Source organism: Gorilla gorilla, chromosome 10, assembly GCF_029281585.2.
Source record: "Gorilla gorilla gorilla isolate KB3781 chromosome 10, NHGRI_mGorGor1-v2.1_pri, whole genome shotgun sequence".
Classification (NCBI taxonomy): Eukaryota; Metazoa; Chordata; class Mammalia; order Primates; family Hominidae; genus Gorilla; species Gorilla gorilla.
The window spans coordinates 115250254-115273770 of record NC_073234.2 but is presented as its reverse complement, the minus strand read 5'-3'; the positions used below and the strand labels follow the sequence as shown (position 1 = coordinate 115273770).

The window sequence follows — 23517 nt, the reverse complement described above, 5'->3', positions numbered from 1 at the left end:
AGGGTGTGATACCTTTCCTAACCCATCTTAAGGGTCAGGGTCAACACTCCTACAACTAAAGATAGGTTAACAAGAAAAAAGAATAACAGATTTATTTAATCAAAGTTTTATATGTCACAGGAGCATTCAGAAGTAAAGACCCAAGGGAAAACTGTTCATTTTTATTTTTAGGTTTGATGAGAATGGACGGCCACATAGGAATGTGGTTAGACAAAAAGGGAATGACTTAATGGTAATAGACTGAGTGGGGAAACCCAGCAAGGCCTGTCAGTTGAGGTTCTTCTTGACCTCTCTGTGAGGCATTTGTTCCTTCTGGGTGTAGGGCAGGACTCCTTCTAGAATGAGGGTCTTATGACCTACTATCAGACAGTAGGTTAGAGAATTTCTTGATGGCCAGGTTGTACACAGAAAGGTCGGAGAAGGTTAGAGTAATATTTCTAGTTTATATGACTTGCCTTGGGGAAGAGGAATTCTATTTTTTATGGCCTGCCTTGGGGAAGAAAGGGGAGCAGGAGAAAGAAGCTCAGAAGGACAGAAGGATTTCCAACCAAGTATGGTGGCATGCACCTGTTGTCCCAGCTACTCAGGAGGATGAGGTGGGAGGATCATTTGAACCTAGGAGTTTGAGAATGCAGTGAGCCATGATTGCCATTGTCCTGTGTACTGGGTGACATGATGAGACCCTGTCTCAAAGAAAAAAAAAAAAAAACAAAAGAAAAGAGAGAGAGACTTTGCTTCTGAGGCCCTGCCACTGTCCTTCAGTTCAAAGTACTTAGCGTGCCAAAGCATCATAATTTAGGGTGTTGCTTTCTGAGGCCCAGCAACACACTTCAAGTTTTTCTTGGTTCTTCTTTCTGTGAACTTTGGGAAGGAAACCCAGTTGAGTGTTTTTTTCTTCTACACCTATGGGAGGGGAGGAGAACAGATAACCTGTCTACACAAAGACTGCATTCCGCAAAATGTGACCACATCATAGTTCTAATCCTTTTTTCATATCTCTCAAAAGATTTCTCATATCTTTATATCTCCTAAAGACTGCTTGCAACTCTGGGGTGGATGAATCATATTCCAGTATATAGGACTTTAGTGGTCATGGCACTATGTTTGTAAATTCTGTGCCTTTTGGTAACCTGAAGGCAGCAAAATATCAACCAGTATCTCATATAATCTTTTTAAATATTCAAGAAACTATGGTGAGCAATGAAATTAGTAAACCTAAGTCGCTATTGAAAACATGGTTGTCAAATACAACATAATTATTAAAGTATTTCTGAAATAAAAGAGGAAATAGTAATAATATAGCATTAAAATTCTACCTTGTTTTATCAAAAATCCTTGGGTTAAAAGTGGGAAAAGATACAAGTTATGTTTTGTTAAAGATGGACATAGTTACAATGTAATTATTGATGTCAGTAAGAAATGTAGGTTTAATATATTTGCAAAAAGTGAAGGACTGTTAGGAATAAAATGTTAAGGAAAAATAGCTAGAAAGGAATAAAGAAATGAAGAATGCTTGATCAAGAAAACAGAGAAGAGAGAAGAGGAGGGAAAAGAATAGGAAAGGAGAATAAAAACATTACATACAATTTAGCAGCAGGAATAATAACAAATGTTAGTGAATTAAAAGGCAAAGCTGCTCAGATTATAAAACAAAAAAGCAAACTGTAGCTATAGGCCATTTTCAAGAGATAAAGCCAAGATAAAATGACAGAAATAGAAGGAAAATAAATGGATAGGCAAAACTCTACTAGTTAAGTTGAACAAAAGGAGAGCAGATGTAGTAATATTAATAACAAGGCATAATTCAAGGTAAAGAGCAATATATGGAACAAAGTCAATTTTTTAAAATAATAATAAAACATTTAATTCATAAAGATGATGTGCCATTCTTTTGCTTAACTGAAAAACTTAGACCAATATTGTTCTGAAATTGAGGCAGTAATAAATAGCCACCAACCAAAACCCAGGACCAGACAGTTTCACATCTGAATTCTACCAGAGATACAAAGAAGAGCTGGTGTTATTCCTATTAAAACTATTCCAAAAAAATTGAAAAGGAAGGACTCCTCCCTACCTCATTCTATGAGGCCAGCAACATCGTGATACCAAAACCTGGCAGAGATACAACAAAAAAAGAAAACTTCAGGCCAATATCCTTGATGAGCATCAGTGCAAAAATTCTCAACAAATTACCAGAAAACTGAATCCAGCAGCACATCAAAAAGCTTATCTACTACAATCAAGTCAGCTTCATCCCTGGGATGCAAGACTGGTTCAACATAAACACATCAATAAACTAAGTCATTACGTAATCAGAAGTAAAGAAACCACGTGATTATCTCAATAGATGTAGAAAAGGCCTTTGCTAAAATTCAGCATCCCTTCATATTACAAACTCTCAGTAAACTAGGTATTGAAAGAACATACCTGAAAATAATAAGAGCCATATAAGACAAACCCACAGCCAATATTATACTGAGTGAGCAAAAGCTGGAAGAATTCCCCTTGGAAACCAGCACAAGACAAAGATGCCCTCTCTTACCACTCCTATTCAAGTATTGGAAGTTCTGGCCAGGGCAATCCAGCAAAAGAAAGAAATAAAGGTATTCAAATAGGAAGAGAGGAAGTCAATCTATCTTTGTTTGCAGATAACATGATCCTATATGTAGAAAACCCCACATCTCAGCCCAAAAGCTTCTTAAGCTGATAAGTAACTTCAGCAGTCTCAGGATGCAAAATCATTGTTGAAAAATAGCTAGCATTCCTGTACAGCAATAAGAGGCAAGCCGAAAGCCAAATTATGAATGAACTCGCATTCACAATTGCCATAAAAAGAATAAAATACCTAGGAATACAGCTAACAAGGGAAGTGAAGGACCTCTTTAAAGAGAACTACAAACCCCTGCTCAAAGAAACCAGAGATGACACAAACAAATGGAAAAACATTTCATGCTCATGGAAAGGAAGAATTAATATGAAAATGGCCATACTGCCCAAAGCAGTTTATAGATTCAATGCCATTCCTATTAAACTACCATTGACATTCTTCATAGAATTAGGAAAAACTATTTTAAAATTCACATGGAACCAGAAAAGAGCCCAAATAGCAAAGAAAATCCTAAGCAAAAAGAACAAAGCTGGAGGCATCATGCTATCTGACATCAAACTGTACTATAAGACTATAGTAACCAAAACAGCATGGTACTGGTACCAAAACAGACACACAGACCAATGGAACAGAATAGAGAACCCAGAAATAACATCATACACCTACAACCGTCTGGTCTTTGACAGACTTGACAAAAGCAATGGGGGAAGGATTCCCTATGTAATAAATGGTGCTGGGAGAACTGGCTAGCTATATGCAGAAAATTGAAACTGGACCCCTTCCTTACACTTTATACAAAAATCAACTCAAGATGTATTAAAGACTTAAATGTAGAGCCCAAAACTAGAAAAACCCTGGAAGAAAACCTAGGCAATATCATTCAGGACATAGGCATGGACAAAGACTTCATGATGAAAATTCCAAAAGCAATAGCCACAAAAGCAAAAATTGACAAATAGGATCGAGTTAAACAGCTTCTGCACAGCAAAAGAAACTATCATCAGAGTGAACAGACAACCTTCAAAATGGGAGAAAATTATTGCAATCTACTCTCTGACAAACACCTAATATCCAGCATCTAAAAGGAACTTAAAACAAATTTACAAGAAAAAAACAACCCCATTAAGAAGTGGGCAAAGGACATGAACAGACACTTTTCAAAATAAGACATACATGTGGCCAAGAAACTTTTAAAAAGCTCAACATCACCTATCATTAGAGAAATGCAAATCTAAACGACATGAGATACCATCTCACACCAGTAAGAATGACTGTTATGAAAAAGTTAAAAAACAACAGATGCGAGGTTGTGGAGAAAAAGGAATGCTTTTACACTGCTGGTGGGGGTGTAAATTAGTTCAACATTGTGGAAGACAGTGTGGCAATTTCTCAAAGACCTAGAGACAGAAATACCATTCAACCCAGCAATCCTATTACTGGGTATATACCTAAAGGAATATACATTATTCTGTTATAAAGATACATGCACATGTATGTTCATTGCAGCACCATTCACAATAGCAAAGACATGGAAGCAACCTAAATGCCCATCAATGATAGACTAGATAAAGAAAATATGGTACATATACACTGTGGAATACTATGCAGCCATAAAAAGGAAAGAGATCATGTCCTTTGCAGGGACATGGATGGATCTGGAAGCCATTATCCTCAGCAAACTAACGCAGGAATAGAAAATCAAATACCACATGTTCTCACTTACAAGTGGGAGGCAAATGATGAGAACCCATGGACACACGGAGTGGACAACACATACAGGGCCTGTCGGAGGGTTGTGGGTGAGAGGAGCGAGAGCATCAGGAAGAATAGCTAGTGGATGCTGGGCTTAATAGCCAGGTGATGGGATGATCTGTGCAGCTAGCCCCACCTAGGCTAACCAAGGAGAGAAAAATAATACAGAACATTAGGAATTATAATGGTAATAGAGCTGTAAATATAGAAGATAACAACAGATTTAAAAATATGTGTGATTTCTAGTCAATAAATTAGAAAACCTAAATGGAAATAACTTATCTCCTAGAAAAACATAAATGACAGAAATGATGTACGAACACATTTCCCTATGTAACAAGCCTGCACGTTATGCATATGTACCCTTGAACCTAAAAGTTGGAAAAAAGCCTTAATACAAACAAACAAACTGAAGAAACTACAGCAACAAAACACATGAAGCAAACTTAGAAATACGAAGAAAATTTGGTAATAATTCAATCACAGTGATATACTGTGTATGGTAACATTTCCAAAAATTTGCGAATGAAGTAGACAAACTAAATAGTTATTGATGGTTTGAATTATGCAATTAATAAGCTTGAAAAGTACACATCTCTCCTTAAAAAATAGAATATACTTTTCAATGCTCATGCATTAACAAAAATTATTCAATGATGCTTGTTAAAGCAAGGTAAGGAAGACAATATTCAGGACTATCACAGTAGGTATAGGGACCACTGCAATGGGATTTTGCAGTGGGGGAGAGAGATTGGGGTCAGTGCCAAATATAGCATGGGCAAGTGGAAATTCATAGCTGGGTAACAGGGCAGGGGTCAGTGGATGGAAAATTACCAAGAGGAAACATGGGTAAGAGGGTTTTTGGCTAAACCAACTTCGAAAAGTCTAGCTGAAGACAGGCCATGGTGACCAGGTATCACCTGAGGGATGGTGGAGGATGAGGAATCTGATAAGATCTCAAGGGTGGAGGTTCTTGCTAAACTGACTGAGCAGAGCTCTTGCTATTTTACAAGGAAGTACACAGATGGGCCTAGGAGAAGGTTTAGGAGGCCAGCTAAAATTTGGTTAATCAAAGAACTTTTGTCACATGTAACATAAGAAAAACTACATATTAGTTTTCAAAAAAAATCTAAATAAATTATTAGAAGTTGAAGAATTCTTTTCTGACTATAATGTGGTAACACTAGAAATAGAGCAAGACATATAATGATTCTAAGCATTGATAAATTTAAAAAAGAACTATAATTTTCAGAGTAAAAAGGACACAAAAACTGAATTACAGGCTGTGTATATAATAATTGAAATGAAAATATAACTTGTCAAAACCTAAGTCATGTGGGCAAAACCTCTGTAGAAATGTCACAGCCTATAATGCTTTTACCTTTGAATAAGAAAGAATAAAATTAAATGAGTGAAGCATTCAACTCAAATGTGAAATAGGTAACTGAATTCTTATAGTTAAGAACAGAGAGTAGTTAATTAAAAAGTAAATAAACAATGAATAAATAACATATCCAATAGACATTTGATAAAAATAAAGCTAACTAAATCTCTGAATATGCTGATAAAATAGCCCCACCTAGACTAACCAAGGAGAGAAAAATAATACAGAACATTGGGAATTACAATGGTGATAGAACTGTAAATATGGACAATAACAACCGATTTAAAAATATGTATGATTTCTAGTCAATAAATTAGAAAGCCTAAATGGAAAGAACTTATTTCCTAGAGAAATGTAAATGACAGAATTAACGTAAGAAAAAGTCGACTATATTAGTAAGTCAGTAACCATAGAAGACACTGGAATTTTATTAAGGATTTGCTCCACAAAAGTGCCAATCCTAGATGATTTTACATTTGCTCTTTCAAATATTCAATTAACATAATCAATTTCTATGTTGGTTGAATTATTCTGGAAACTAGAAAAAAGGCCCCAAACTCTTCAGTTTATGTAACCTGCTTCCAAAACTGAAATAAAAAAGACAAGAAAACCAGAGACAATTTACATGTGAATGTGAATGCAAAATCCTGTTACAAAGAGCAAATCAAATTCAGGATTATATTAAAAAAATACACCATAAGTAGATAAATTTACTTCCAGTAGTGTAGAGATGCTTCTCATCCGACATTAAATATGTTAATGTATTAAAAGGGAAAAGCTGTATGACCATCGTAAAAGATATCCTAAATAAATTTAACAAACCACAAGAGCCATTCTAGATAAAAACTTTTCCTACAGAAAGGATGATTATTATGTGTCAGGCATTGTGCTAGCACTTTACATCTAATTTAATCTTTACAGTAACCCTATGAGCTAGCTATTACTGGTATATTCATTTTATAGGTGAGAGAACTGAGGCACAGAGTAGTTAGGTAATTTTCCCAAGGTGGTGCAGTTAGGGAAGGGATCAGCATTTTAGTCCAGACAGTTTGAATCCTGAGTCTGTGCTTTTATCCATTATGCTATTCCGCCTTTTTGTTCTTTACTGAGGGAATAAAAGTTTCCTTAATATGCTGAAAAGGTATCCATGAGAATCCAATAGCAAGCATCATACTAAATGGTGGTGCCCTACCAGGCATGCTGTTAAATTCATCAACAAGACAAAGATTATCTTCTTGTTATTTTAGTGGTTCTAGCCAATGCAGTTTGTGTAAGAAGAAAAAATGGAATGAATATTATAAAGGAAGAGATACATGATTATTATACCTAAAAGTAATAGAGAACCTCTTCTGCAAACTTATCCAAATGAATAAATGGCAATTCCAACTTTCTAGTTGCCCATGACAGAAATCTCACAGTCCTTCCTGTTTCTTTTCTTTGCACGTCACAATTTGTCAGCAAATTCTGTTTCCTTTAGCTTTAAATGCATAATCCAAGCATTTTTTCCCCCTACATGATGCTACCCCTTTGCTCTAAGCCATCATCATCTTTTCCTGCATTACTATAGTAGTTTCCTAACTGATCTCCTTGCTTCTACCCTTTCCCCTTCAGACTATTCTTAGCAGAGCAGCAGAATACAAGTCAGATCATGTCATTTCTCCATTCAGAACTCTCCGATGGCTTTCCATATCAGTCAAGGCCAAAGTCAGAATGGCCACAAGGCTCTATATGATCCAGCCACACATCTCTGACCCACTTTTCTGTGCTCTCTTCCTTGCTTACCCTATTCCAGTCACACTGCTGTCCTGGCTGTTCCTCAGCATTAAGCCCATTTCTTCCTAAAATGTTCTTCTTCCAAAGTTGCCATATTATCCTAGAGGCTTCCTCGACTATGCTGCATAAAACAGCACTCTGTTCCTCTTGCCTTTCTTGATACCACTTCTTGCTTCATATATTTATATATTCATTTGTTTATTGTTTGTCTAACTAAATCAGAATGTAAAGACCATGAGGGCAGGAATTTTTGTCTTTTTTCTGTACAGCCTTCTCCAACTGCTGTGTTGTCAGTGACTAGAACAATGAGAACAGTGCCTGTGTACAGTGGATACTCAATAGCTATTTTTTGAATGAGTGAATGAATTTGAAAAACACAGTGTTGTAACTAGCAGCAGTAATTAAAAGACATGAAAAATAAGACTTCATGTGGAATAGTAATAAAGAACTAAATTACTTAGGAATTAAAATAATAAGGCAATAGATAATGATTAAAGGCATGCTGTGGTTTGAATCCCTGCTTCACCTGGTAGGGGCCATGTGACCTGAACCAAGGTACTTCACTACTCTATACCTTAGTTATTTAATCTGAAAAGTGTAGTAATTATAGTACTCATTTGATAGCGTTGCTATGAGGATTTATTGAGTTAATATTTAGAAAACATTTAGAATAATATCTGGCACATAGTATTCACTATGTAAGTATGTTAAAATAATTTTAAAATATTTTTAAGAGTTCTATAAAGAAAGTATAAAAAGGTTAGACCAATTAAATAACATTTAATAAGTACCTTCTGTGGATTGCGTAGTATATTTAATACTTATATTTTTTCTTTAATCTTCTCACAATACAGTGAGGTTATTATTGTGATTATCCTTGGGTTTTACCTATGGGGAAACTCAGGTCTAATGAAGTGAAGTACCTTGCCTAAGACTGTTACCAAAGCTGTAGAGATGGAAATCAGATTCAGCTGGAAAAATACAGAATTGCAAAGATCTCATTTCCTCCTACTTTTTCTATAAGTTTAATGCAATTACAGCCAAAACTTTTTTTTAATTTGACAATTTGACTATACTTATTATTTTTTATTTTAAAGATGAGGTATTGCTGTATTGCCCAGGCTGGACCGAAACTCCTACGCTCAAGTGATCCTCCTGCCTCAGCCCCCTGAGGAACTGGGACTATAGGCACATGCTACTGTGCCTGGTCTGACTATACCATCTATTATACAGATGAATAAACCCATGATAAAAACAGTTAAGAATATATATATCAGAAGAGATCTATTTTTAGCTATTAAAATATGCTATAAAGCTATAGAAATTAAATAATATAATAGTCTTTGGAGAAGATAGATGAATGTAACAAAACAGTCAAAATACAGATTTGAAATACAGGTACAGAAAAATAATATATGAGAAAGGAAGCATTTCACTGGGGTAATTAGATGGCAATTAATTATTTTAAAGTTGTATTGAATTAGTTTATTCCATTGGGAAATACCTCATATCATATACCCATAATAGAGAGAAATTAAAAAATTTCATCTAAAAAAAAGAAATAGGAAGAAATACTAGAGAATATTGTTATCATCTTGTAATCAGGAAGGCCTTTCTTTCAGTGGTACCAAGGCTAGAAACAATAAATTTAAAGAAAGATAGAATGATTTAGTAAACATTATGGCCAGGCAAAGTACACCATAAGTTCGGCTGAAAGATGAAATAAGGGAAATATTTGCAACATTAGAAAGGGTTAATATCTATAAATATAAAATGGCTTCTTCAAATCAGTAAGAATGATGAAAATCAGTAAAAATAATGAAAAACTCAATACAAAAACTGGGCAAAGAATATAAACAAGCTACTCATAGAAAAAATGAAATTGGTCATGAAACACAAAAGGTCTAGGAATGCTTATATACCATTGGTGGGAATATAAGTTAGTATAACCTCTTTGGAAAACTTCATGGAAATATTTCAAAGAATTACCATTTAATCCAGGAATCCCACTACTGGGTATCTATCCAAATGAAAATAAATCATTGTAGCAAAAAGATACTTGGACTTGTATGTTTATTGCACTATTTACAATAGCAAAGATATGGAATCAATCTAAGTGTCCATCAACAGATGATTGGATGAAGAAAATGTGATATGCACATACACAATGGAATACTATACAGCTGTAAAAGAGAATGAAATAATGTCTTTGGCAACTTGGATGGAGCTGGAGGCCATTATCTTAAGTGAAACAACTTAGTCAAATACCACATGTTCTCACTTATAAATGGGAGCTAAATAATATGTACACATGGACATAGGGGATGGAATGATAGACATTGGAGGCTAGGAAAGGTGGGAGGGTTGGGGTTGGGTGGTGAGGGATTAAAAGTTACTTAAAAGGTACAATGTAATTATTTGGGTGATGATTACACTAAAAGCCCAGAATTCACCACTATGCGATGTATCCCTGTGACAAAACTGCACTTGGACCCCTTACATTTATACAAGTAAAAATGTCTCCACTTTATTATAATCAAAGGTAAATAAAAACAATGAGACTGAAGTATAATGTAGTGGTTAATGTCATTGGCTCTGGAATCAGGCAGCCTGGTTCCAAATCTTGCCTGCAATGTGAACTAGCTGTGTGATCTTTGATAAATTACTTTTCTGCTCTTCAGTTCTTCATTTAAAAATCCAGGGGTTATAAAAGCCCCTGTCTCACATGGTTGTTATGAAGATTAACTTAGGTAATCAATACAAAGCATTTTGCATAGTTTCTAGTATGTGGCAAGTCCCCAGTCAATGTTTTGTTCATGCTCTCTTTCTCATGCTACCTTAGATTCCCAAGTATTTGGAAAGGTCTGAACGTCTCATATTTTGGGTGTGTTAATTACAATAAGCACACCTGTATTAGTTTCGCATTGCTGCTGTAGCAAGTTACCACAAATGTAGTGGCTTAGAATAACACAAATCTGTTATCCTATAGTCCTGGAGGTCTGTGGTTCTCACTGGGCTAAAATCAAGGTGTGGGCAGGGCTGCATTCTTTCCTGAAGGCTCTAGGAAAATCTGTTTTCTTGCCTTTTCCAGCTACTAGAGGCTGCTTACGTTTCTAGGTTCATGACCCTCTTCCAGCTTTAGAGCCAACAATGGCCAGTTGAGTCTTTTTGACTGTGCCGTCTTTTTGATTCTGACTCTTCCATTTCCCTCTTCTCCACTTGTAATTACATGGGACCCACCTGGGTAATCCAGGATAAAGCCAGCTGATTAGCAATGTAAGTCTATCTGCAACCTTAATTCTCCCTTGCTGTGTAATACAAAATATGCACACATTCCAGAGATTAGGACGTATACATCTTGGGGGTACCATTATTTTTTCATACCGTAGTACCCTTGAATTATTGTTACCTATGAAGATAATGTGAGGATAGGAAAAACAATTGCCACCAAAATCAGTGTTTGTGTGGCAATGAGAGATTAATCTGCCTTGTCTGCTGGTTTATTTTCCAGGAATTATATCTATGCAGAGAAGAGAAGATATGGGCTGGGAGGAATGTTTTACGCTTTTAGAACAAGTGATGAAGTTAAAACTAGGTTAAAATAGATGCTCTAGTTTTCCTCTCATGTCTCTTGACTCTGTGTTTATGGCTCGGTGTGGTTACAAATTCTTTTCATATTCTAAAATTCTATCTTGTGGCACATACTGTATATATTGAAGAGAGGTCGTAATTGTATTATATGTGTGATTATAACTCAAGGAGTTACTTTTGCTCGTAGTCATTCAATTCGCATTTGCTGGTAAAAATACATGTATTGAGAATTGCATCAAGTAATTCAAGGTGCACATTATTCATTAGAAAATGTTTAGTTAGTACAATTTTGACTATGATGCTCCTGATGTGCTGACTTTTGTAAAATTGTGCATTACAGTCTAGGATATGACTGTATACTAGATCTATTATTTATTTTTGCTCCAAAGGCAAGATATCTTTAAGAAATTGTTTGTGACTCAAATAGACATGTGTTTACTACAAAGCCAATGTTTGCAGTTATTTTTAGAAAGCTTTTGTGTGTGTGTGTGTGTGTGTGTGTGTGTGTGTGTCTGTATGTGTTTCGATGAAACTTTATTTACAAAAACAAACAGTGGGCTGGATGTGGCTCATGGTCTACAGTTTGCTGATTCTTGTTCTAATTCTTCACAGAAGGCCAGTTCATAGTTGTTCTCTGCATTTTTAAGCTTTATAGTGTATATCTATCTTACTTAGATGGTTTTGCACATTTCAGTAAATATTCATTCAATAAACTCATATGGGATAGTATGTGGGTTCCAATGTGACAATACTTTTTTATTATTTATTTTTCATCAACTTTTATTAATATTTTAAGTTCTGGGATACATGTGCAGGATGTGCAGGTTTGTTACATAGGTAAACGTGTGCTATGGTGGTTTGTAACACAGATCAACCCATCTTCTAGGTATTAAGTCCAGCATCCATTAGCTACTCTTCCTTATACTAGAAAGCTTTTTTATATTATTAGAGTTAATTTTCTTTTTTCCCCTTGGAATAATTATATAGAAATGCCCTGTGCTGTGCAATATAGTAGCCACTGTCCACATCAGGATATTAAGCATTTGAAATGTGGCTAGTCCTAATTGTGATGTGCTGTAAGTGTAAAATAAACACCAATATTGAAAACAGTACAAAAAAGAATGTGAAACATCTCAATAATTTTTATATTGATTATATGTTGAAATAATGTTTTTGGTATACTAGGTTAAATAAAATATATTCAGACTAATTTCACATCTTTTTAATGTGGCTACTAGAAAATTTAAATTCACATATATGGCTCACATTATATATTTTTTTCTTTTTATTTTTTGAGACCGGGTCTTGCTGTGTTGCCCAGGCTGGAGTGCAGTGGCACAGTGTCAGCTCACTGCAACCTCCACCTCCTAGGCTCAAGCAATCCTCACCTCAGCTTCCCGAATAGCTGGGACTACAGATGCATGCCACCATGCCTGGCTAATTTTTCTTTTTGTGGTTTTTTTTTTTTTTTTTTTTGGTAGAGATGGGGTTTCACCATGTTGCCCAGGCTGCTGGTCTCAAACTCCTGGGCTCAAGTGATCCACCTGTCTTGGCCTCCAAAAGTGCTGCGATTACAGGTGTGAGCCACCATGCCCAGTCCTCACCTTGTATTTCTAAAGGACAGTGCTGATATAGACCCATTTGACCCATATGGGACACTTGTAGCCCATGATAATAAAATTGTGCCATCACTAAACTGAGGAGAACTTCACTTGTAGTAATCAGTAGCATATGTACATATGTCCAGTTCATCCAAAAATGGAAGTAATCTATTAAGACACAGATTGAGAATAAGGTTTATTTTGCATTGCTTGAAATGATATGATCTGTCAGAAGACCATTCCTACATACTCTGACCCTGCCTGAGGCATTAAATGCACATTCTGTATGAATTTCCATATCTGATGCCTCGGCGTGATCTCATGTGTCAGGGGTCAGATAGAAATCAATAAAAACTGAAACAGTTTTATGTTATTTCTGATAGATTTTCCCCATAGACTGATGGAAGGTATAATAATGACCAATTTGTGGAGTAGTTGTGCTTCAAATCTTATTTGCTGTACATATGGATATTGGCCCAAGAAACTCAGGCTTATGGTTTATTTAAGAATAATCTTATTTAATATGTGAAAGCTTAGCTAATAGAATATTCTGACTAATGAATGTCCTGGTTATTTGAAAGTTTGGTAGAAAACTATTTTGTTTATATTTATTCTAAAATCTACTAATCTGATTTGTTACATTAGTGCAAATAATATAACAAAGGAAATTAAATTTTTGGTAATTGGCAACCCCATATTGTCTGAGAACATTCATTTTGGGCAATAATTCTCACATACAGAATTTAAGATATTGACAAATAGGCATAAGAAATGGGATTTGGGTGTGTATTAGGCTAAGACCAAGGATCTATAAATTGCTTTTTTTGGAATAAATATGTAATAAGCATTTTATACTTTTTCAAGACATTTCTTAAATGTATCTAGAAACTCTTGCATTTTATGAAACAAGCTTAAGTTAATCAAGGTTTTAATCTAGACCCTCTTTTTAAATTTGAAGATTATGCCTGAGTAAAGGGGGCAAGGCAATATAAAAAATTGGAATGAAGCAGAACCTTTTAGAAATCAAGGTTTCTTTTTTAAATTAAATTTTTAGTTGGAGGGTTTGGGTCTGGCTTATTTATGGTGTTTCAAATGTGTCGGTGGATGTTCTATGGATATGTGGATATGTGCCTAGAGGCTCTGTCAATAGGTGCAGTTGAATATATTTAGATATATGCTAACTTTCCATTCTAAACCTCCTTGTTTAAAAAAGATGTATCCATATCCATTTTGCTAGGAGAAGGCGACATTCAATGGAGTTTTTAAAAATGCGTGTATTATAATTAATTTTTGTATAATGGGGAACTGAGTTGGTATAGGTAATTGAAATCTATAGGCCCTGAATCTTATTTTAGTTATAAATATCTTCTCTTACAAAATATTTATAAGGTCTAATAACATGCAGAAATTTAAAAAATGTATGACAGTTAATTTGCAGTATTTTCCTATTTCTTTTCCATTTTTTGCCTGAGGTACTCCAAGCAACCTAGTGTTCTAATCAGTTTTAACTGAAACTTGGCTCCTGCCAGAAGATACTACTGCCCTTGCAGCTTTTTCTAGTGGAGATATCTCATCATTGATGCATTTCGTTCATGGTTGAAACCTCAGCCATTCTCTTGCTCTTATTCTATTCATATGGATACCATCTCCCATAGGTTTTATTTTAGACATATCAATTTGAATTTTCTCACCTTCTCTCTATCTACCACTATATCTGCATTTGTTCAAATTGCTTTGTTTCTCCCCTGGTCTGTAAAACAATTAACCTGACTCTCTCACTCTGTTTACCTTCCACCTGTTACAAGAGCTCTTATTCTAAAACACTGACTGATCATGTGAGGAACATACTTATCTTTCTGAAAGGCATTTAGTTCCAAGTTGCCGCAGAATAAAATCCAAGCTTTTCAACATATTATGAGGTTCTTCGTAATCTGGAGCAAACCTATCTTTCTTCCTTTGTAGTTTATTGTCTTTTCTTTTCCTTAAAGAAATTCATGATAATTTCAACATTCAGACAATTCACAGAATGAATAATGTATTTTTGCATGTATTTTTCTATGTTATTGCAAATATTTTTCATCTGTACAATGGGAGTAGTAATAGTACCTTTCTTATAGTCGTGTGGCTATAAATGAGCTAATGCATATAAAGCATTTGGAATGCTCCAGACACACACAATATCCTGCAATTTACTTTTTTCACTTTATATGTTTTGGCTGACTTTCAAAGTCAATACATTCAGATCAAAGTTATTTATTTTAATAGTTGCATAACATTTCATAGTGTGAATGAATCCTAATTAACTTTTCCTTTTTTGCCCCATTCTCAGCTATTGGACTAATTAATTTTTTATTTTTATTTTTTTTGCTGGGCATTTGTGAGCTTTCTCTCTCTCTCTCTTTTTTTTTTTTTTTTTAAAGATGGAGTCTCTCTCTGTCATCCAGGCTGGATGGAATACAGTGGCCTGATCTCGGCTCACTGCGACCTCTGCCTCCTGGGTTCAAGCGATTCTTGTGCCTCAGCCTCCTGAGTAGCTGGGATTACAGGCATGCACCACCATGCCTGGCTAATTTTTGTATTTTCAGTAAAGCAGTTTTGCCATGTTGGCCAGGCTGGTTTTGAACTCCTGACCTCAAGTAATCCACCTGCCCCGGCCTCCCAAAGTGCTGGGATCACAAGCACCCGCCGCTACCCCTGGCTAATTTTTGGTATTTTTAGTAGACACAGAGTTTCACCATGTTGGACAGGCTGGTCTCGATCTCCTGACCTCAGGTGATCCGCCCGCCTCAGCCACCCAAAGTGCTGAGATTATAGGCATGAGCCACCGTTCCAGACCCTTTCTCTTTTATACTATTAAAATTCTACAGTGGATATTTTTGTGTCTGCAGTCTTCATATGAATATTTTTATTTCATAGATATCAATCCTGAAAAGTGGAGTTGTTGGGTCTAAGAGTATTCATATTTGAAATTTGATTATGTATTGCCATGTTACTTTCCAAGAATGTTGTAGCAATTTACACTTCAATGAATATTCTGTGAGAGTGACTATTTCTTCACATATTTGCCTCCATTGTTTGTTATCAATTATTTCTTTAAAAATTTGTGCCCATCTGATGGTAGAAAAGTAGGCAGCCACTGTTTTATTTTGCTCTTTGCTAGCCACAGTGAGGTTAATTATATTTTCAAATATTTATTAGCCATTCACATTTCCTTTTCTGTGAATTGCCTGTTAATATCGTGTTTTTCCATTTTGTTGTGAGATTTTTATTTTATGTTAAAGAATAGTGATATCTGTTTATCTGTCACATATATTGAGCCATTGTATAAAACTAAGAAGAATTGCATCCTCTCTAGGATCCCTGGCTACTCTGTTGGTAGACTTTCTCCTCCCAGGGAGGTTCACATAAGCTGAAAAAAAAAAAAAAAACCCTGATCAGTAGGAGCTCAAGCCATATGCTACTGGAGCCATATAAGACACTAATGCTGTGGGTCTCATATAAGAAAGCTAGAGAGAAAGATGAGTACTAAGCTCTGGAGGCAGGCAGCGTTAGAAATCTAGCTGACAAGAGCAAAGAGAGAATAACTATTCTAAGTGGCATTATATATCAAAATCCATAATTTTTACTACCCTCACTCTGTGATAAATATTTTTGTAGCTAAATATTTGTACAAACTATTAATTACTTTCTTAAAATAATTCCTCTTAAGGAGAATTTCTAGGTAACACATTTGCACACTATGAAAGCTTTTAAATATATAATGTCAAATTGCCTTCCAGAAAAATTGTACCAATTTACATTTTCACCACCAGCTTATTATAAGCTCGGCATCCTAACCATTACTGAATATTATTGACTTTTTTCCAATTTGATAAAGAAATATATAATGGTATGGGTTTTTTTTTTTGCTTTCTTTGATTGCCAGTGAGGTTGACATTTTTCATATATGTACTCAACATTTTTATATTTCATTTAACAAATATTTACTGGTCACCTACAATATTCCAGTCACTGTTTTAAGACCCAAAGATACTGTGGTGGAGCTTTCATTCTAGTGGGGAGACAGACAGTAAGCATATAAATAAATAATATAATGCCAGATGGTGATAAGTCCCATAACTAAGAGGAAAGAGAATGATGATAGGGTGCTATTTTTGACTGAATAATTAGGGAGAGAGTTTCCGAAGAGATGACATTTGAGCAGAAAGATTGAGCCATATGATTGAGGAAAAAACTTTCTAGGCAGAGAGAATTTCAAATGCAACAGTCATAAGGTGCAAGCATACTTACATTTTTAAGGAGGCCTGTGTGGTTGGAACAGGGTGTGTGAGAAAAAGAGGGTAGGAATGAGGTTTGAGAAGTCAAGAACAAATCATGTGGATTAAATTTTGCTAAATGGTATGGGGTAGGGAATTGAAAATGTTTTTTCCTTCCCAGTAATTAAAACATATTTCTCGGGACTATTTATTGAATGATGTTTTCCTTTTTTTTTTTCTGCTTCTTTCAGATGTCAGCTTTATTCCTATATGTATGACTGGTTTGTTTCTAGGGCTTCTCTTATATTCATTGAGCTCTCTATTCTGGTGCTAGACTAACATTTTTTGGTATTGTTTTATGATATGCTTTCATAATTGGTAGTATGTAGATCCCATTATTACTTTTTGTTTCACAATTTTTTTTCCCGTAAATTCTTCTAAATCAAATTTAGAACTTTTAGTTGAGTTTTCTGTAAAATATTCCATAGAGATTTTTGTTGAACAGATGTATTAATTTAGGGAGTTAAAGATTTTTCAATTGTAGCATTTATTTAATAAGAACAAGAAGATTGATAACAAACAATTATTAGGTGTTTTCTGTGCTGTAGAAACTATGGTCACTGCCTGTATTGTAATTTATCTGTATATATTTTTCTCTATTAGATTGTCAGCTCTTTGGAGGAAGAGATGATATCTTATTCATTATTTTGTTTGATTCTTGGACTTGTATTTTCTTGGACTTAGAACTTGGAGAGTGTCCATTAATAATTGAAGATTGCAGATTGAAGTAGAAGTAATAGGTATGAATAATTTCTCTTCATTCTAGGTTTCCTGAATAGTGAAGACTTGTTAGTGTAACTAGAGTTGAAAGAGGAAAAATTTAAATTAAGAGAATAGCCCTGGATGGGTGTTTTAGGAATTTGGTTTGTTTGTTTAATTGAAATTTAAAAGACCATATCGGACTCACTTCAGTTATTTCTTTGTCTTTTTTTTATTTTTATTTTTTATCAAAGCTATCCTGGTCCTTTCTTTTTTTGTTTTTGTTTTTTGAGACCGAATCTCACTCTGTCGCCCAGGCTGGAGTGCACTGGCGTGATCTCGCCTCACTGCAACCTCTGCCTCCCAGGTTCAAGCGTTTCTCCTGCCTCAGCCTCCTGAGTAGTTGGGACTACAGGCATGCACCACCACGCTTGGCTAATTATTGTATTTTTTGTTTGTTTGTTTGTTTTTGAGACGGAGTCTCGCTCTCGCCCAGTCTGGAGTGCAGTGGTGCGATCTCGGTTTACTGCAAGCTCCGCCTCCCAGGTTCACACCATTCTCCTGCCTCAGCCTCGCGAGTAGCTGGGACTACAGGCACCCGCTACCATGCCTGGCTAATTTTTTTGTATTTTTAGTAGAGACAGGGTTTCACCATGTTAGCCAGGATGGTCTCGATCTCCTGACCTCATGATCCGCCCTACTCAGCCTCCCAAAGTGCTGGGATTACAGGCGTGAGCCACGGTGCCCGGCCTAATTATTGTATTTTTAGTAGAGACAAGGCTTCACCATGTCGGCCAGGCTTGTCTCAAACTCCTGACCTCACTCAGGTAGTCCACCCACTTTGGTCTCCTAAAGTGCTGGGATTACAGGCGTGAGCCACCGCGACTGGCCCATGTACATTTTATTTTGTAAATTAATGTCCTTCAGTTCTGATAATCTTTAAAATGATGTCTTTCATTGTTTTCATTCTCCTGTTTTCTGTGTTTTGACTTTAAGAACCTCTGTTTTTCAATATTGGAACTGCTAAATCGGTGTCCTACTTTTCTTATGATTTCCCTTCTATTTGTCTATATCTTTGCCTTTTTTTTCTAAGTATCTGAGATACTTCATGAGCTTTATTTTTTACTTTTTATTTTTGAGACAGAGTCTCATTCTGTCACCCAGGTTGCAGTGCAGTGGTGCGATCTTGACTCACTTCAACTTCTGCCTCCTGGGTTCAGTCGATTCTCCTGCCTCACCCTCCCAAGTAGCTGGGTCTACAGGCGTGCACCACCACACCTGGCTAATTTTTGTATTTTTGGTAGAGATGGAGTTTCACTATGTTGACCAGGCTTGTCTCGAACCCTGACCCCAGGTAATCTGCCCACCTCAGCCTTTCAAAGTGCTGGGATTACAGGCGTGAACCACCATGCCTGGCCTTATCAGCTTTATTTTTAATTCTTCTACTGATTTTATCTCTGATTTTCTTTTTTATTTCATTGTTCTTACATTCATTATCTTTTCTGATATTGAGATGATATTAATGATAACTGTTTTTGAAAATTTCTTCTCCATGCATAGTCTAAATTTTCTGTAAGTTTCTTTTTTTTCTGTAGTTTGTTCCTAATTTTTTGTTTTGGTTTCTTTAATAGTAAAGGCTTTCCTCAAGTGATTGGATGTCTTTGGTTATTTGTTCATATTTGAGAGTGGAGGTTTTCAAAAACTCATGGGAAGCTCTGAGTTCATAGTGTTGGGACTTGTTGGTTGTAGGCCTTTGAATGGTGTGCTGGACTGGCTTGTGTCTGCTTGTGAAGTGCAGTTGTTAGCATCTCTTCCTATCACTGCGTTAAGTTGAAGTATTTACATCACAGAAGTTGATGAAGGCTACCAATCAGGGGTCTAGTCCAGAGATCATGCATTTTATCTGTGCCAGAGAATGTCTCCCTTTCTGCTGGGGAGATTGAAGGGCAGCCATTCTGCTGTTCTGAGAAAATCTAATTGATTTAGATTTTCAACCAGTGTCGTAGTATTTAATTCCTTTTGTTTCTGAGTATTTAATTCTTTTTATTTCCATTGTATGAATATATCACAATTTATCTGTTTACCAGCTAATGGATATTTGGGTTGTCTCTGTTTTAGGCTATTACCTATAGAGCTGTTATTAATATTATATGTACAAGTCTTTATATGGACATATGCTTTCATTTCTCTGGACTAAATACCTACAGTGGAATGACTGGTTTATATGGTATTTGTATGTTATTTGTATGGTATGATTTGATGGTATGTTATGTGTGGTATTTGTATATAACTTTTTAAGAAACTGCCAAATTGTTTCACTAAGTGGTTGTACTATTTTGCATGCCTATTAGCAGTGTGTGTGTGAATTCTGGTTGATCTACATCCTTGTCAATATAGGTTTGTGAAGCCTTTTTGAAGATAACAATTCTGATAGTTATATAGTAGCATGTCATTGTGGTATTTAAAAAAATAAATTTTATTGTGTATATTTGTGGTATACACATGTTATGGGATACATATAGATAGTAAAAAAAAGTTTACTACAGTGAAACAAATGACCATCTCTCACAGAGTTACCCTTTATTTTTTGTTTTTGTGGCAAGAGCAGCTAAAATCTACTCATGCAGCTGAAATCCCGTATACAGTGCAATTTTGGTACCTGTAGTCTTCACATTGTACTTTAGACCTCTACACTTGTTCATCCTACATATTTGCTACTTTGTATCCTCTGACGTTTATTTCCCCCGTTCTACTCCCCCTACCAATCTTTTGTTCTCTATCTCTGTATATTTGATTTTTTTTCAGATTCCGTATATTTTCAGGCCATATTTTTCTTTTTGTGCCTGGCTTATTTCACTTAGCATAATGTCTTCCCAGGTCATTCATGTCATATAAAATGTTTAGATATAATTCTTTTTTAGGGCTGAATAATATTTTATTGTATGTATATATATCCCCTGAATTTGGAATCTGGATGTGTGATGCCTCCATTTTTCTTTCTTTCTTTTTTTTTGTTGTGGGGGTGGCAGGGTCTTGCTCTGTTGCCCAGGCTGGAGTGCAGTGGCATGATTATGGTTCACTGCAGCCTCGACCTCCCAGGCTGAAGCAACCCTTCTACCTCAGCCTCCTGGGTAGCTGGGACCACAAGTGTGCACCACCACACCCGACTAATTTTTTTTTATTCTTTATTTTTAGCAGACATGGAGTCTTGTTATGTTGCCAAGGCTGGTCTCAAACTAGTGAGCTTAAGTGAACCTCCCTCCTCAGCCTCCCAGAGTGCTGGGATTACAGGCATGAGTCACTGAGCCTGGCATACAACTTTGATTTTCTTTCTCAGAATTGTTTTGGCTATTTGGGGTCTTTTATGGTTTCATATGAATCTTAGAATTTTTTTTCAATTTCCTAAAGAATGCCATTGGGATTTTGATAGGGATTGCATTGAACCTATGTAATGTAAGTAAGTCAGATACTTAAGATTTAACGTCTGCAAACTAGGAGTCATTGTTTTCTCTCCGTCCTGCATTGTCTTCCCTGCAGCAGATTTTGCTCTTTTATTTCACGTCTTAGTTAATATTGTAATTTTTTCTAGTCATGTAAGCCTAAAGTCTGAGTCAGCTCTAGACTACTGCTTCCAGTTTCCCACCTTCTTCCAATTGATCCATGTGTTTCATTAATTCTTCTTTTAATTAACTGTCAAATAAGCACATTCTATTCATTTTCATTGACCCACCTTAGTTTAAGGCTGCCATGACCCCTTGTTTGGAATAGCTATTCATTCTCTTCAGAGATGCCTGTGTGCTGTCTGGTACCTCGATTATCTTACTACTTTGTAATTATTAGCTTGTGTGTCTATCTTTTCCATTACACTATGTTCTTGTAAAGAAGGACCTTGAGTTACAATTTTGTGCTCCCAGTGCCTAGCTCAATATGTGACATACAATTGGTGTACAATAAATGTTTTGTGAATGTGTGAACTAGTTTATCATTAGATATTATCTTTGATAGTTTTGATATCACTGTGACCATCAGATAAAGCAATTTTTGGTTCTATTTTCGGAAAAGTGTCTTTCAGTGCCTTATTTTCCAAAAGTTAAAAAGAGTTTCCTTAATTGTAGTTATCAAAAAAATAGACTCTTTTATATAGTTACATGTTATCTCCAGAATATATTGCATAGTAAAATCAATGATGACTGCAAAATTGTTAGGATCTTCTCATGGTTTACAGCAGTCCAAATCTTCAATTTTATTTTCAAGTATGAAATATTGATTACATTTTCCTGGTTGCAATTGAACAGCAAAAAGACTTTATATTCTTCCCACAATGCAAAAATATCTTATAACTTATATAAATCACTGCCACCTCAGAAGGAGTGTGTTAACAGGCATGAGGCAGGTCTCATAAATCTTTATTCTTTGGTATGGAATATAGTAGCTGAATGTTAGTTGCTTCTAATATTTAAGTAACGATAGAAAGTAATAGGGAATTTTTGGATCCAAACTTCAGTGCACGACCATGGACACACATTTGTTAATAATTTCTGAAGATATTAATAGTTGCATTCTCTATTAGTTTCCCTTTATCAAATAAATGAAGTTGATGTTCTGAGGGGAATTCATGGAAGATGGCAATCATTTTCCACATGGCTAAAATTTTTATCTACAACCTGCTGCTGACTGTGGGGCTACCAGCCTTCTTTTTGTTTTTCAAGGCAAGATCCTGCTTCACTGTTAACTCTGCGCTTGTGCTTTATTTGCAGCATCTGGCGAGGCCCCAATGTGAACTGCACAGACAGTTCGGGTTACACTGCTTTACACCACGCAGCCTTAAATGGACATAAGTAAGTGCCACTTATTTGGACGGAATCGTGTGTATTTAGTTACATGTGATGAAGTTAATTATGTCTTGACGATACCTTTCTCATGTCTCTGTGAGTCCAATGGGCTTAGATGAATTTGGAAAGGGACCAGGTGACAACACTGACAAGTTAGACTTGGTAGGAGTGTTGCTGAGTATAATTGTGTGCAGAGTGTAAGCTGAAAGAAATGCTCTAAAATACTCAACTTATCACACTGGGAGAATGGAAAAATTGACAGGACCATGCTAGTCATGTGTGGCTTTGGGGAGAGAATGGGATAAAACCACTTGATAACACCCCTTTACCTTTTTTGGTGTCTCCTTGTATTCACCCAACATGGGAGTGTTTACTAGGAGTGCAAACTTAGCATGACTCCCACTATTCTAAGCCCTGGTCACTTATATGAACCACTTCAGAATCCTTATTTAGCTAAAATGTTTTATCTTTGTCATTCATGATTGTCTTTCTAGTTTTAGATTTGCCAACCCTAAATTTTTTTAATAAGTAAAACTATGTTTCAAATAAGGTAATAGTATATGTTATGGAGAGTGAAAGAGTGTGTAGCCGTAACAATCTCTATTTCCAGTATTTTAGCTAGGTATCCTAATGGTTTAGTGACAGAGTTAAAGTGTGATGAGTCCTCCAAATGATTCAGATGTTCTGTCCTCCCCTACAGAAAAAAGTGACCCTCTTCCTTTATCTCCCCCTCGTCTCTGTTTTCGCTTTGTGTGAATGATCCAAGTTAGTTTTCCCAGATCTGTATCATTTCATTTCACTTTTTTTTTTTTTGAGACAGAGTCTCACTCCTTCGCCCAGGCTGGAGTGCAGTGGCACAATCTTGGCTCACTGCAACCTCCGCCTCCTGGATTTAAGTTATTCTCCTGCCTCTGCCTCCTGAGTAGCTAGGATTACAGATGCCCACCACCACGCCTGGCCA

General features: G+C 35.9%; 1 protein-coding gene across 6 annotated transcripts in view; it reads left to right on the top strand.

The window, feature by feature from the left end:
• ANKS1B (ankyrin repeat and sterile alpha motif domain containing 1B) overlaps positions 1-23517 on the top strand; it is a 1254535-nt gene that overhangs the window by 138620 nt on the left and 1092398 nt on the right. For all 6 annotated transcript variants that reach the window (XM_019038847.3, XM_019038842.4, XM_019038845.4 and 3 more), the window contains exon 2: positions 22482-22562. In XM_019038847.3, coding sequence (XP_018894392.2) covers positions 22482-22562 — 81 coding nt within the window. The remainder of the gene's footprint in view (positions 1-22481; positions 22563-23517) is intronic.